The following is a 16264-nucleotide window of genomic DNA, read 5'->3' as shown; positions in this document are numbered from 1 at the left end:
AGGTCAGCATCCAAATACACAGTGTGCAGGAAGAAATTACGAATTCCGAAAGTCTATCGTATTCCACTAATTTGACCTTATCCAGGGCCCCGGGCCCCCACAAAATTTCACTTCACGAAAAATAAAATGAATCAAGAAAAAAGTAGGGTTTGGGTACTAGTAGTGGACCCCCTAAGCCATCGACATTTACTTCTGCGGGTTTTTAGCTATGTTACGTCAATGGATTGTTCCAAGGTGAAATTTTATGACAAGTTTTATGTTCCCAAGATCGTCAAACATACAACAATAATAAATTATTCCAGTGAAATACGCATTTGAAAATATGCATCGATGTTGCCTATAATGGACCCCACCGGGGTCCACTATAGGAATGTTTACACATATCTCGGCGCCTATAGTGGACCCCCCATTTGATTTCCATGTTATCTGTCACGCTGCCGACGGAGCCTATAGTGGACCCTCCTGAATGTGCCCTATAGTGGACCCTTTTGAGTGTTTACATTCATTAAGTAGTTAAAATAATCGATTTTTGTGATCACTTGGCAATTTGTTTGTCAGGAACTGCTGTGGAACAATGTAATTGATGTTCCCCCGGTGGGAGTTGCCTCGAATCAGTTGATTTGGGCATTCATATTTGGGTTTTTGTGTAGGGGGTCCACTATAGGCGCAGGGTCCACTACTAGCACACAAGAAGAAAATCGAGCTTGAATTTAGGGCAGATTATTTTGAAGAGTTTTAGTCCGAATTTCTTGAGTTGAGAGATTTGCTAACTGAAATGAGGATGATTCCATGGCGAACTCCTGATAAAATGCTTAGATTCATTTAGAAAATTGCAGAAGAAATTTGTAAAGAAATTGACTAAAAATTTGTCCGGGTTTTCCGCTAAAGGTTTTCAAGCAATTTAATAGCATATTCTATTAGAAATGAAGTTAGAAATTTCATCAAAAGTTCCATGGATTCCCGCTAGTTTTTTTTTCAACATGCCCTACTATAATTTCCTTTTCGATTTGAGAGCTTTGTGGACAATTATTTTTGGGAGGTCACCAGGAACTCCCCTAGCAGTCGTGTTAGAACAAGTTTTTGTTCAGTGTTCAGTTCATTCTTTATGCTGATCAACTTTCATTACAGAATTATCTTGAGATTTCGCAAAACGACAGCGCAATCGTTAGGAATGTGCTACAAATTTTACTAGAAACTTCTCGAAAATGATAGCTATAAATTGTATTCGCAATTTCTCTATGAACTTTGGCACAACACTGTGGCCCCGGGCCCCCACATTTTTGAATCCGGTCCTGCCTGACGGTCTCCGTTAACCATATTCGTGTGATTTATGTTATACCAGTTGAAAGTTAGGTAGCGTTGAACGCTCGGGTAGCGTGGAACCTGCGACTCCGCGACTTATGCGGCCGATCCTTCTCCCGGTCGATACGTGCTGTGGAACACGCTCCTGGGCCCATAACCTGTTGGAGCTAGTCCACCATGGCCACGCAGGCCATAGCGAGGCTAGCTCCGTCGATGCCTGTTTCTTAATTACAATGATAAAGGAACGGGCAACGACGGAGCTAGCCTCGCTATGGCCTGCGTGGCCATGGTGGACTAGCTCCAACAATGCCTGGTTTACATGGTGCAAGCGACTTCATTCAAGTCAATGGAAAGTGCCCAATTGAATGCGAATTGAACGTGTAAACACTATAGATAGTAGAGTAAACATAGATCCGCGGACACCGCTGACTAAAATGTTTCAAGCGTGAAAGTAGTAATTTTCAAGAGTGCGACGGTTGAATATGACGTCATGCGCTCCATTGATGTTATCCAAATCGTGACGTCATGCTCGTTTGGATACAGATTTTGACAGTTCGTTTGGATACAACGGATTCATCAACTCGGATCTATGTTTACTCTACTATCTATAGTAAACACCGCCATTCATCTCACTTGATCAACTGACTTGACTTGAACAATAGTTGAACATGTTTAACTTTTCATTCAACTCAAACGAATTCATCTCACTTGCCTCGTCTAAACCCGCGATTCATTTGAGTTGAATTCAAGTCATCTGTAAAGCGAGATGAGTTCAATTCAGTATGCTTGGGAAGATTCAAAAAATACGTCCATCATTTTTTGGGATTTCTAGACCCCCCTCCCCCCTCTGTCACGCTATTTACCTATACCTAATACACGTACTGTCACACTTTTCTAGGACACCCCCCCCCCCTCCCCCAAATGTTGGATGTAATTTTTGAACGTTCCCTTACGTGCCGCACGAGTTGAACATTGTAAACACTTGGTTCAATAGGGTCCTAAAATGAAAAATATTTCCCCGGTTTTGCTGCATGACACGAAAGAGCATGCTTTTCTGATCTCAATGGTAATTTTGCCGAACTTAAACAATAACAGAATAGTTAATAAACTTGAAAATAAAATAATGATGAGCAGGTCTTGTTTGACATTCGAGGTCAACCTTGACGTAACGAAAGTGAAACGGCGGGTTGCAAAAGACACCACATTGGCTCACTTTTGACAATAAATGTTCCTGTTTGACATACACGGTAAACAAAATTTACACAAAATTTGGTGCTAAACAAGGAGTGTTGCAAGAATTATTAAAATTTTTGAAAATATATTTTATGGGCTTTACCTAATAGGAATACTTAAAAAATGAGTAAACATGTCGTTTTAATCAATGCCTGATCGAATTATGCAGAAATTGAGATAGGCCTTTAGGAGCCTATTGAGATGAATTCAAGAGCATGCAAGTGGACACTCAAGTCATTTGCTTAGTCTAAAAACGTCATTTCCATTGGATTGGACATGTTTGAGAAGTTTGCAAGTCAGATGCTCGTTTGAATTGAACAATCTAAACCAGGCATTGAAGAAATTGCTTTCGCCTTGGCTTTCGCAATTGAATTGTCTATTACAACTGATGCAATCATTTCTGCCGCTTCCTTGGTCGTCCATGACTGACGTGCTCCTCATATCATACTAACAGCAACAGGTGCTTTCACCGTTCGATCACCTCATTTGCTTCGCGGCACAATGCCGTTGCGGGATGTGTTGAGCTTCTGGTAGGGTAATTGATCCGATCATGGAGGAGTTAAGCACTGGGTTCATGCTTAAACCACAATTGTATCGCCCCAAGCAAACTTTTTACATGGATTGAATTGGGTTCTTTAGGGGTATCCAGATTATTGCATAATCGGAATCTCCGTCCAAAAAATAGTCGAAATCCAAAATTTCATCATTTTTGGTGCCCGGGAACTATTTTTAAAATGCATTTAAAGTTTGTATGGGGAAAATTTTTTGTTCGGGGCGAACTGTCACTTTATCGATTGAACTGTCATTCTATCTACAAAAATTAAAACTGTTTTGTTTATAAACCATCAAAACAAAGGAATTGGAACGCAATAAAATCACCTCATACTCAGAAAAATGAGCTCTTTCGATTAGGCTAAAGAAAATGGCAATATTTAATTCACTAAACAACCCAATTGAAAATAATAAAATCCATCCTTAATCTACGGGAAAATAACGAAATATTGCCACTTTTATGTTGTTATGAGCATTTTATTCGTTTTTATCTGAAAGAACATTGTGTTCCTAATGTTGCGGTATTTGTTCCTATTGTTGCGGTATCCCATTGAAATCATATGGGATACCGCAACATTAGGAACACTACCGCAACAATAGGAACACAGCAGCAAACACATTAAGGAAAATATTTTTTTAAATAGGTTTTTGGGCAAATCTTAAGCAAACAAATGGTGCAATCTTATAATTTAAGCACTATACATATATTAAAAATACCTTTTGATAACATTTCAGTCGAAAAAGTGCTCAATTGCCATTACCGCAACATTAGGTACTACCACAACGATGGGAACAATTACCCTAGAACTTCCATGTTTCTTGAGAACGACACAGCAGTTCCATTTCCTCGCGTTCTGCTTTTCCAAACGGCTGGCAACGTTTTTTGTCCCGAAAGAGACGGCTCTACTGTTTCCGCTTTAGTTTGCATCAGTCCACATGCTTCCGGGTTTCATATTATGTACAGTATTACCGTTAACCGGGGTCAAATTGATCAGCGGGGTGATTGTAATTCCATACTACGAACCAGTGTTGAAAATTTCATTTCGTCATATCTAAATTCAATCGCCTACAGCTAATTTGAGAAGCTGAACCTGAGAATATGGTATATGAAAAACTTGTGCGGCTGAACCAGTTCTGCTAGAAAGTCACGGAAAAAACGATATTTTTCGAATATTTAAGGTAAATGTTACGGACCACCTTTGAAAAATGCTAAATGATATTCATCGTGAATATCATTTGGCATTTTTCAAAGGTAGTCCGTGACATTTACCTTAAATATTCGAAAAATAGCGGTTTTCCGTGACTTTCTAGCAGAACTGGTATAGCTGCACAAGTCTTCCATATACCATATTCTCAGGTTCAGCTTCTCAACCCTCTACTTCCCATGGTTGCTCTAGAGCACCATCGATTTTCGACGAACTCGAGACAAACGGAATTAGATGAATATGATGCAATAGTTTATAGAATATGATTGTAAGCTGCTTAGGTAAATCAAACTGCCAACTACTTGTTTCAATAGTGCAACTATTGATAAACAATCAAAAAACTATTGATTTACAACTAAAAACTTTTTCATTGATTTCGAATAATTTGGCCATTTTGCAATAACTTTTGTTCAAGCACTTTTTTCGGTTCACGCTTTCTTGGCATAGAAATAGTTGTTCAAAGTCGTGGGAAGGAAAGGGTTAAATGAGCTGTAGGTGATTGAATTTAGATATGACGAAATGAATTTTTCAACACTGCTACGAACTCTTAGGCGTCGTAATGATCTTAAACTGTTTACGTCATCTGGTTCGTAGATGTCAGAGATGAGTGTAGACTTTTTGACGTAGGACTACGTCTCTCTTTTCTATATCGGGTGTCATTCTAAATTTTCAGAAATCGGCCGCGTTACGTTTGAAGTGGAGATTTTGAGCGTAATAACTCAGCCATTTCTCGTTGAATTTTCAAAATTTTGGCTCTAATCGATTGGAAATCTTTACACCAATTATGTCCAATATTAACATTTGCTGATTTTCAATAGCAAACTATTGAAAAATTGGGAAAAGTAAACCCATGTTTATTCCAGCCAATCACGACCGAGCACATTTTGGATGCTCCCGTCGAATATAAAAGCTACTGCTTCTTCGCATCTTCCATCATTTGTCTTTGTCGTCTCGAGGTGAACGCATCGAACGAGAGCTGCCCACTTTCTTCGTTTGCGTTTTCGTCATTCTTCTTTGACGGCCGTGTCGGCTCGGTGGCGGTGGTTTTCGGCAAGGGTGCTGTTGCCGAACGCGGCAGACCAAGGAAGTGTTTGAACATCGGATTGATCGACGGTGGTGGCAGAGGCAGCAGCAAAATCCGGAATCGCACCCACGGCAGCAAGCGGTGGGCCAATTTTCGACGGCTTCCAGCAAACAGTACGGAGAAATCCAACACGCATTGCGTGGCATGATGAATTGATTTCAGTTTGTTCCTAAAACCGTCCATAATTCAAACGGTTCTCTTCATGACCATCGAAAATGCTTCCTATAGAGTTAATTGGATAAATTTCCTCCATCGACCGAGAAAGTGTAGTGAAAACAAATAGTGAAAGATTGAATTCTTAGTGGTGGTTCAGCAACAGTGAAGGCGATCACTAATCTCATCCACGGCAGCAAGCGGCGGGCCAATTTTCGACGACGTTCAGCATTAAGCACGGGGAAATCTAACACGCATTGCGTGGCATGATAAATTCATGTCAATTTTCTGTCTGAAATCGTCCAATATTCAAACGGTTCTTTTCAGGACCATAGAAAATTATTCCTCAAGAGTTGTGTATCAGATAATTATTTCATTCCATCGCTCGGTAGAAGTGTAGTGCAACCGAAAAGTGAAAAATGGTATGCTTGGTGGCCCCGCAACAATAGTGATGCCGACCACTAATGATTCCACCAGGAATTTAGCAACGCTTTATCCTGTCCAGACAATTTTTCGTGAAACATTGCTCAATTTAACCATTTTTCGAATTAAAATAGTCTAAATTTTGATTACTTTATTCGTTAAATGAAAATTTTCTAATTTCTCGGTTGATTAACCGTTTCAAGCGTCTGGTGCATGCGGGGCGGGACATGCAATCGAAATAAACTGGAAAGCCAGCCGAGTGGGAGGAGCTTCATCTGCTAATCTTGGAACATAAAAGCTGTTCCCTCTGATTTCTTTCGTCATTTTCGTTGGATCAGTCAGGCAGGATGGATGTCACCTCCACAGCTGAGCAGTGGCACTTCAACTCTCGGCTATCGTGCGGATAGCACCAGAAATCTCATCCATGGCAGAAAGCGGCGTACCAGTTTTTTGGTGGCATCCTGTATTTAGCATTGCGTGACATGATGTTTTCATGATTGATTGATTGATTTATCTTTATTTGAGAGACTTTCAGCCCTTGGCTGGTTCGTCTCTATGATGTTTTCATGCCATTTCGTTCCTAAAATCGTCAAATAATCAAACGGTCCTTTACAGGACCACCGAAAATAATTCCTCAAGAGTTGTAAATCAGATAATTTCATTCCATCAATCGAGAAAAGTGTGGTTCAATCGAAAAATGAAAGATTGAATTCCGGCCACTAATCGTTCCACCCAGAATTTAGCAACGCATTGTCCTATCAGAAACATTTTTCGTGAAAAATTGGGGAGCGTCCAGAAATTACGTCACATTTAAAGGGGGGAGGTCAGCAAAGTGTGACGACCCATATAAAAATTTCAGAGGTCCCATACACTCAGGAAAATTGCCTCATACTTAATGGCAAATATCCATGTGCCAAACCACATCCAAAGTATATGCAACCAATACCCGATTACCCAGGCCGAGACCCAGGCAAATTAGCACATGAATACATAGTATGTGCTCTAAATTGTATGAGTCGCTGCTGTATGGTGCCTCATCAAAAGTATGAGTCGCACTAATGGAAAACATTTGTTAACCCCCATTGCAAAAATCCATGTCGCGGACACATAGAAGGAATGAAGATTTTTTTCCCAGTGTACAAAAAGTGTGACATGGGAGGAGTTGAAAATGACTCATTTTTGTGTGCCGTAATTTAAGGACGATCCCTTGTTTAATTCTAGCATTTTTCGAATTAAAATGATCTAAATCTTTTTATATTTTGGTTACTTTATTTGTTAAATGAAACTTTCTCTCATTTCTTGATTGAAAATCGTTTGAAGCGTTCGAAGCATGCGGGGCGGGTCATACAATCGAAATGAACTGGAAAGCCAGGTGAATGGAAGGAGCTTCATCTGCTAATCAAGGGGCATAAAAGCTGTTCCCTCTGATTTCTTTCGTCATTTTCATTGGATCAGTCAGGGAGGGTGGAGGTCGATATCACGTCCACGGCTGCGCAGCAGCACGTCAACTGCGGCGAGTGATAGCACCAGGAATCTCATTCACTTATCGCGGTTGCGGTGGGCCCGGCAATGGCAGTTACCTCCGCAGCTGGGTAGCTGCGCACCAACCCAGCGACGACTCTCGACTATCTATCTGATAGAACCAGGAATCTCATTCTCGGTAGGCGGCGGCAGTTTTCGATGGCTTCCCGCATTCAGTGCGGATAATTTTCAATTGTCTTTCTAAAACCAACCGTTATTTGAACGGACCTTTTCAGGACCAGAGAAAGTTATTCCTTAAGAGTTATAAATCTTATAATTTTCGGATATATTCCATCGATCGTTAAAAGTGTAGTGCATTCGAAAAGTGAATGGTTGAATGCTTGGTGGCTCAGCAACAGCAAAATCGATCACTAATCTTTCTACGCGAAATTTAGCAGCGCATTATTGTGCGACGATTTCCAAATTGGACTCGACCGTTCGGAACGGTCGTTGAAAGAGAATAGTCGTTCCAATAGTCGGTGGGAAAATTGACATATCAATCTGTCAAACTGACTTGTCATGAATAACGAAACTGACAGCTGATCATCTGATCTCAGTTTGTTTACTGCTTTTCATTCTCATCCGACTGTGGTTTCCTAAAGATTTCTGTAAAAACCTACTTGCAAACTTGTTCATTAAGTTCTACGGTTAATAAATAAGTATGAATGTTATTCTGGAAAATGTTGAGCACAGAAAGGCAAGTACGAACACGAAGTACCACTGCCTCTACGGGTACTTCTTCCTGGGTCTATCGCGAAGCCAACTAGCTGTTATTTTTCGCAAAGCTAAGACGACAGTATCGGCATGGATTCAAGCCTACCAAGCTGATCACACTCTATCGACAGTTCAACGAGCGAAGGTTTTCCGGAAATTTGACGAACATAAGCGAAATTGGATTGTTGAGTTGTACAGGAAGTATCCCATACTATACCTCGATGAAGCCCGCCAGAGATTTATGAACCATTTTGGAGTAACCATCAGTGCCTCTTCAGTATGCAACATTTTGCACGCGTACGGAATGTCGTGGAAGGCTTTGGAACGCCGAGCATTTCAAATTCGCCAGGATGATATATTACGCTACACTAACGAGCTCTCCTGCTTCGTCTGGAGTTTTGACCAATAAGTTTTTCTTGATGAAGTTGCCTTTGCAAATCGAGAAATGCTGCGCAGTCGAGGTTATGGAATAAAAGGTAAAAGTTTAGTATATCGGGGGGAATTCAGAAGGAAACCTCGAGTGTCCAGCCTTTGCTTCCTGGGAGAAACAGGAATTATAGAGGCATTCGAGAATATCTTATTCGGACAATTGTTCCTGGAACATTGTTTCATTCTAATATTTATCGAATTAAAATGATCTTAACTATTCAATACTTCAATTAGTTTATCCGTTCGATTAGAAATTGTCTCAAAGAACGGTTGATTAGTCGTTTGAAGCGTCTGACACAATGTGGGCGGGTCATGCAAACGGAATAAACTGGAAAGCACGCCGAATGGGAGGGGCTTCATCTGCTAATCTAGGAACATAAAAGCTGTTTCCTCTGTTATCTTTCATCATTTTCCATGGATCAGTCAAGGAGAGTGGAGATGTCACCTTCCAGCTAGGCAGCTGCAAGCAAACTCAGCGATGACTCGCGGCTATCGTGGTGGCAGCACCAGAAATCTCATCCACGACAGCAAACGGCCGCATTCAGTATGGGTAAAATCGCATTGCGTGATGAATTCATGCAATTGTCTTGCCAAAATCTTCCGTTTTATAAACGGTCTTTTCCAGGATCAGCGAAAATGATTCCTCAAGAGTTATGATTCGGATAATCAAAAGCGACAGACTGAAAGCTTGGTAGTTCAGCATTAGTGAAGTCGGCCACTAATATGTTCTTCCTGGATGAAAACAACATTATTGTCGAGAAAGAGTTTCACGTTAAACTTTAGTTGAAAAGATCTATCTAACGCCGTTCAATTATCTAATAATTTTATCCGCTCGATGAAAATTCTCTCGTAGAACAGTAATTTGACCATTTCTCTTCAAAACGAAATAACTCTTGAACTAGTCAACATCTTTCCAAGTAACCGAACCAGCTGAATAACAGCTTCTTGAGCTAAAGTTAGCTTAAGAGTGATTTGTTTTACTCTTATACAGCAAAAATGTTTGTTGGGTTATGAATGCGTTCAGCGAAAGCGATCACACAACAACTTTACTCAACATATCAGTCCACCATTTGTATTATCATAACAACAAACATTGTACAGCTTCCGCTCGATAACTGGGCTTTGTCGACAATCCAGTAAGCGAGCGCCGCTCGATAACTCGACTGAGCTTCCGGAGCCGGAGGCTATTGTTATATTTTGTTTTGTTTACCGATTTGTAAAATGTGAGGTTATATTTCGCTTATTTTTGACAGATAACTGCTTTTTAACTCGACTTTGCCCCAGTTATCGAGTGCCCAGTTAAAAAGCAGTCCAGTTAAAGAGCAGTCAGTTATCGAGCGGATGCTGTACCTATAATGGAAATATAAAAGTCGGAATCTCGTTCCAGCTTTTGTCCTACGTCAACATTGCGGTTATGTCTCAGACATTAGCTACTCCTAGTTTTTTTTAGAAATAAAAAGTTAGTTTTGCCTTATTTTTTTAGTAATTTACAATGTAGGGTGACGATGGGTATTATCGGCAGGTTTGTTCTCTTCGTCATGCGGGGTTTTTGTGGGCCGAATTGTCTGAAATTGGGGCATATAACTCAACATGGTTGAGAAGGATTTGAGGCCAACTCTGAGACCTACAGATTTAAAAAAAAAACATGACGAAGAGAACAAAACTGCCGAGAATACGTAAGTTCCCCTATTTCTCATTTAGCTGAAATCATTGCTACTAAACAATAGATTGCTATAATAGGATTTCTCTGTTTTAACATTTTTGTGGAGCCTTGGTTGGGAAATTGTGCAGCTATTCTGAACATGAAATAATAAAAAAAAGTTCATTTTTTGATAAAATAGCCATTTATTGTGATGTAAATCACTTATTTCAAACAAAATTGCCTACCTATAGGAGTTTAATGGGAAATTTTAAAATTTTATTTTGCATTTTAAGTATTAAAATCACTAGTTATAAGATTTCAAACGCTTTATTCGGTTTTAGAAGAGCAAAACTAAGCGAAGAAGGAAATCGCTTTCCAACCGATGCTTAATTGATCAATTTCGCCCCAAAGTGGCATTTCCATTTTTTTTTGGTTTTTGGAGTTATTTAACTTAACGTTTATTTCTTGAACAAAATTCTAACACATGGTTCCATGGAGATCCACTGGGTACTGATTTTACATAAATTCTTTTGGCAATATTTAAATTGCCACTGATTTTATGCGCAAAAGTTGTTTTAAAGTGACCAATTTGACCACGGATTACGGTACGACCACTCTTCATCGAACCATTTGGTCAGTCGACCCCGTAACACGTATCCGATGGTGCTCTCGGCTGCGTTGTTGATGGCTGCTTCTACAGTACTCCAGCAGTTCTCTACAGAGGCCACACCCAGCTCAGCCTTGTCTGGTAACGCTGCTTGGAGATTCTGCGCGTATACTGAGACGACATTCGGTTGCGATCCACCGGAAATGTCAGGCTCTGCGAGCCAGTCATGAAACCAACAAGCAGCGAAAGGAAAACTAGAAAAAAAAAATACGATCCAGATCCTACGGCAACGATCCAGACGACAGGAGAGGACTCGCGATTCGAAACTCGATTCGGGGAACAGCAGATCTCTCAATTTCATTGGGAGCACCCACATACTGAAGGACAGCAGATTCGGCATCGTAGTGGAAGGCGGAGAGGCGTTTGACAGGATCTGTGAAGCGAATGTTTACAGGCACCACAGCTGCGACAATACACGCGAGAACGAAAGAACGTACAGGTTGATGATCAAGAGCCGATTCTTTAGTGCAGCACTCAGCAAAAATTCGACGAGAATTGAAAAAAAAATAACATCTAGCTACGGGATGTGATAAACATAGCTGACCCATTTTACCAAGAATCAAGTGCTGGGTTGTTCTCAAAATCCTATCGGTTTATTTTCTTGCAAGCGTAATACCTATTTCCTCCCTGGACAAAGGTTCAACAATTAAACAATATGTCTTAGTCGGTTCAGATCTGGATTACCAGCGAGGAAGCAGGCTGATCGCCTGCACGCACAGTGCACGGCGCATATGAACCACGTTTGCTTTGTAAGTCCCCTCCTCCCCTCCTCCCAGGAACTACTCAGTCAGTCCATCACACATGCTAGTACGGACTGTGATTTGTGTAGGTACGGTTCGAGAGAGGGATAGAGAGAGGTGTAAAATTTAGTTTGATGAATTCCCGGCTCTGATTCCGTAGGTGCGCCTAAGCCATGTAGATGAATGTGTTGATATCGTCGTCGTCCCGTCGCATGTACTTGTGCTCTATTAGCCACTCGAGCTGTTCCTTGATCATCTTCTTCGACGGTAGGAACATGTTTTTGAGGATATCCACCAGTTCGGCCTGAAACGGAAGAGGAGGGAGATTTATAGAGTACTCTAATCCATGACTTAAAACGTCTTGTTTCTTTTCCGGAAAGTTCAGGTGCTTACCTGCAGGGCAGCGTTACTCAATCGTTTTCGCATCTTCATGATCTTGATGATGGCCTCTTGGGTGCGCAGTATTCGCAGCTGCACAATGGACTGATTGTCCTCCTGTTGGGATCGTTCGGTACTGAGTTGTAGCCGCCCGACCAGATTGACCTTGCCCCGTCGCTGTGGTTTACCATTCTTTATCAGGGCAAATTCTTGATTCACCCAAAATAGAGTGTTTTCGGTAAAATCTTTCGGATTTGCCACCACCGGGTCATACGAAAGTAGCTGCCGCTTAAGCTTCGGGAAGGCAACCAAAGACCACAGCGTTCGGCGCAGCTCCGGATCGGGGAGTTCCGTTGCCAGGCGCAGGTTTTCGTAGGACACTTTGTCGTTCGGGCGCTGGTTCCAGGCAAATAGCACCGCCATCTGAAACGTGGTTACGTCCAGATCGAACCGGCCGGAATTGTTGGCAAAGGTAATGGTACCGTTGCTCATGTGATGGTACCACAGCAGCTTTCGACCGGAATGTTTCTTCTTGTAGAATTCCTCCACCTCGGGGATGTAGTCTTCGAGTTCGAGCGGTAAACTAACAGACACTCGCTCGGAACCTCGCGCCCAGGCCCCGGCGTTCAGGATCTTGATATTGATGGCATCATGTCGTGTCGTTTGCGACCGGAATTGTGTGTTCAAATCTTCACTAACCTGAAAGTGTAAAAAAAATGTAGGTATGATAGTGTTCTTTATTGGAAATCAACTGAAAACTATTGAGTTACTAACGGTAAAACCCTAAGGGTCTGCCCATTTATGACGTAAGAGGAAACCTTTGGTTCTCGGTCACCACATGTCGTTACCTTCTATATCCTCTTACCTTTATATCCTGGAACATCCTAGCTAGCTTATTGACGTAGTCAGCCGGCATACCGACCTCCCGCAGCCATTCCACCATGTCCTCTTCCTTTTCGCTATCAGCACTGGAATCGAGGATCAGTCTGCGACAAAGAAGAAAAGCAAAATTACACTTTCAGAACACATTTCAATCCCAGTCACCCACCTTCTAGTCAGATGCGCCTTGTGGTAGCGCATGAAGACATCCTTATTGCTTACGTATTTGAGCACCAGCAGTACGTCCTTCAGGCGAGATTCGATTTCCTCCGTGGTGAGCCGCTTGCTGAAAGGCGTCCGCCTCAGCAGCATATCACAGTAGTTGGCCAGCAGCTCCGGACACTTGGACTCCGGAGTGGCCGACTTAATACCGCGCGCCATGGCCGTGGCCGACGTTGGCAGTTCCAGCTTGAACACCGTGATGTCGTTGACCACCGTTTTGAAGGCTTTATCGCGAGCCGTCAGAAACCGAGGATCGTCATTGAAGGCTTCCTTCACCAGGTTGCTAAACCGACGGAACAGCTCCAGCAGTCTTTCCACGTACTTTTCGGAATCCTGGGTTATAACGTCAGCCGCGGCCACCATGTCCGCCAAGCCGGCCTGCACAATGTGATTCTCCAAGTCTCGAAGCATAGGATCCACGCCACCTGCCACTCTGTCCAGAAGACGGAACATCAACTGCAATCGATCGGTTTCACGACCCTCTATCAACGGAGGACATTCCGCCAGCAGAGTTGGCAAGTGATCTCCGATAAGCACCGTGACACAGCATTGTGCCAGAGCGGTTATGCTGCCCGGTTCCAAGTATCGCTCGGCTCGGGCTTCCTCCTCTCGCAGCTTGGCATCGGCATATTCCATGAAGCTCTTGACTCCATCTGCCTGTAGCTGTTCGCTGGCCTTCAAACGGTAGAACGCAGACGTCGCTTGTAGATAAGCGGCTTCAAAGTTCTCCCGATATATCTCCAACTTGTCTTCGGTGTTGGAACATAGATTCACGTAGCTTTCGCGGACACCGATCACTAGCTGAGAATCGAATGCTTCCCCGTTCCGCTCGGCATGCACCAGCTTCATGGCCGAGTCCTGCAGGCGGTGTTTGATGTTCATGAAAATGCTCTGGTTCCACAGATCCAGCATCAGCTTCCGCACGATGCTGTCGTCCGAGTGATTTGACTTTTTTGAGGAACTGCTACTCGAGTTGTGTCCGGATGACTGACTTTTACCCTGAAACAAAAAAGGAAACAATTTTACATTCTTTTCTTTCAAACATTCAGTTCCGCACTGACCTGCAAGGCATTTTCCAGCTGCCAAAACGGCAACGGCAGATAGCTGCTCTGGGTGAAAAATTTTCTCCACTCCACGATGTACGCTTTGAGCAGTGCTTGCTCCTCGCGTTGGGCCAGCACTCGGCTTTGGGCCTGTTTGATGAACGTGACGATGTCCTCCTGTAGGCAGTCGTGTATTTTCGAGGGACCTTTGTCATCCCAGAGGCACACCAGGTGCACTGCGTAGAACAGCTCTTGCCATTCGGAGTGTGTGACTGGTTCTTGCTTCAGCAGTTTCAGCACGATCGGGCGCATTTGAGGCCATTTCTCCTCGAACGACGTCTGGTTGTTCTGGAAGAGTGGAATTTTCCTGTTTAGTGGACATTAGAATTGATTTTGGGACCATGAAGAACCTTGGCACTGCTCATGAATTGTAACGCCCTATAAGTCTTGGGCTTAACAGCAACGAAAAACAAGCTGAAACGCCAATTGATTGCTGGTTTATAATTTAATTAGTGTAGTAGGGGTAGACGGAGCATAATGAGCACCCTGCAATTTCACTGTAAATTTCCGAATATTCAACACAAATTTTTTGATTAAAAAATTCATACCTATACTGCTGTATACAGCATAGTTGTCGCATATTTTATGGGAATCCTTATGAATATGGGACAACTATGCTGCACACGGCAGTATATATTATTGCCGTCTGGTAACTCATCAACTGTAGAACTCCGCAATTTACTCAGACTGTCATGGGTAGCTCATTATGCGCAGCCTACCCATAGGAGTGTGAAAGCTTCCTTCTTAAAGAAAGAGTAAACTTGTGTGGTAAGTATACTGCCCCCATTCGCATAACAGTCCCATGTTTGCTGGGTTTCCTATTCACATGGGACTGTTGTGCGAAAGGGGGCAATATAGTATGTAATGTATGCATATGGGGAACATAAATTAATGGATGTGACTGAAACTTGCATCTGCATCTACTTAAAGAATGTGCTAAACTTCCCAGATTGCGATTGTGATGGCCATAATCATGAAACATGCTTCAACGCTGATCTAGATGCGTTTATTCAGTTATTCTAAATAACAGAATGTTCTATCTAAATCTTTGCAACGGGCTTGGTGGTCTAGTGGCTACATCTTCTGATTTGTATGCAGAAGGTCATGGGTTCAATCCCTGGCCCGTCCCTTTCCACCTATTTTGTATCTTTCTCTCTTCTTTCTCTCTCTCTTTTCTCTACAAATACAACTCATGTATATTCATTTGTTCATAGCCATCACGCAAGAAAAATAGTCGAAAAGTTTTTCATTCTACGTTAGCTAAATAGAGTCCATAAGATTAAATTTTGAATTATTATCCCAGGTATTGTACCGAATGGATATACTAAGACTTAAACAAAACAATTTGGCATTACGTTTGTCGTAAATTTTGGACAAAATTTACCACAATAGGGATACAAGCATGTTTTAGAAGTGAGAATGGTATGAATGAACTCAGAACAGGATAAGATGCAGCCATGCTTATTTAACACAACAAATCTCATTAGAAAAAAGCAAATGGACATTTTTATTTGATTTACGGTTTATTTTGTACAAAATAAAATGGCTTCGTACTTCACCAATACAGAGTCTCATATTTTTTCTTGTCATAGTTGCTACTAGCAATGGTGAGGACATGAACCTAATTTGTTTCAACTTAAAACCATTACTCGTTGAAATGAGACGACATACCGATGAAATGGCGTGCGTGCCAGCTGAAATGCACTTAAGACACATGAGCGATCAGCAGAGAAGGATAAAGGACAGTTAGTTCCAAAACATATATTGTATTTGGTCAGTGTTAGATAGCCTTTCAATAAATAAATTTACTTTGAAAATCCTAATTACAGATGTGAAATGAATTCAATTTGATTTTGTATGAGAACTTATTGGACACGGTGTAAATAAAAAATCTCTTAGCATACACGGAAACAATCCAAACGTCGTTGTTACGCACTTAAAATACAGGCATACACGGATTTGCATATTTTCAGATAATCAAGCGGCTTTGAATGCTCTAAAAATCATTCACATGTGT

The 16264-nt window shown here is 41.9% G+C and overlaps 1 protein-coding gene across 1 annotated transcript; it reads right to left on the bottom strand.

Annotated features, from left to right (window-relative positions):
- Positions 1-11492: 11492 nt before the first annotated feature.
- On the bottom strand, positions 11493-14687 carry LOC109400366 (cullin-5). Its single transcript, XM_062842735.1, has 6 exons — positions 14598-14687; positions 14206-14535; positions 13092-14143; positions 12909-13029; positions 12059-12742; positions 11493-11969 (listed from the first exon to the last, which is right to left on the bottom strand). Exons 1-6 carry the CDS (start codon positions 14610-14612, stop codon positions 11832-11834), a joined length of 2340 nt encoding a protein of 779 aa, XP_062698719.1. The 5' UTR covers positions 14613-14687; the 3' UTR covers positions 11493-11831.
- Between the last annotated feature and the right edge of the window lie 1577 nt (positions 14688-16264).

Source organism: Aedes albopictus, chromosome 3, assembly GCF_035046485.1.
Source record: "Aedes albopictus strain Foshan chromosome 3, AalbF5, whole genome shotgun sequence".
Classification (NCBI taxonomy): domain Eukaryota; kingdom Metazoa; phylum Arthropoda; class Insecta; order Diptera; family Culicidae; genus Aedes; species Aedes albopictus.
Note: the sequence above shows the minus strand (reverse complement) of the source record. Positions and strands in the feature narration are given on the sequence as shown.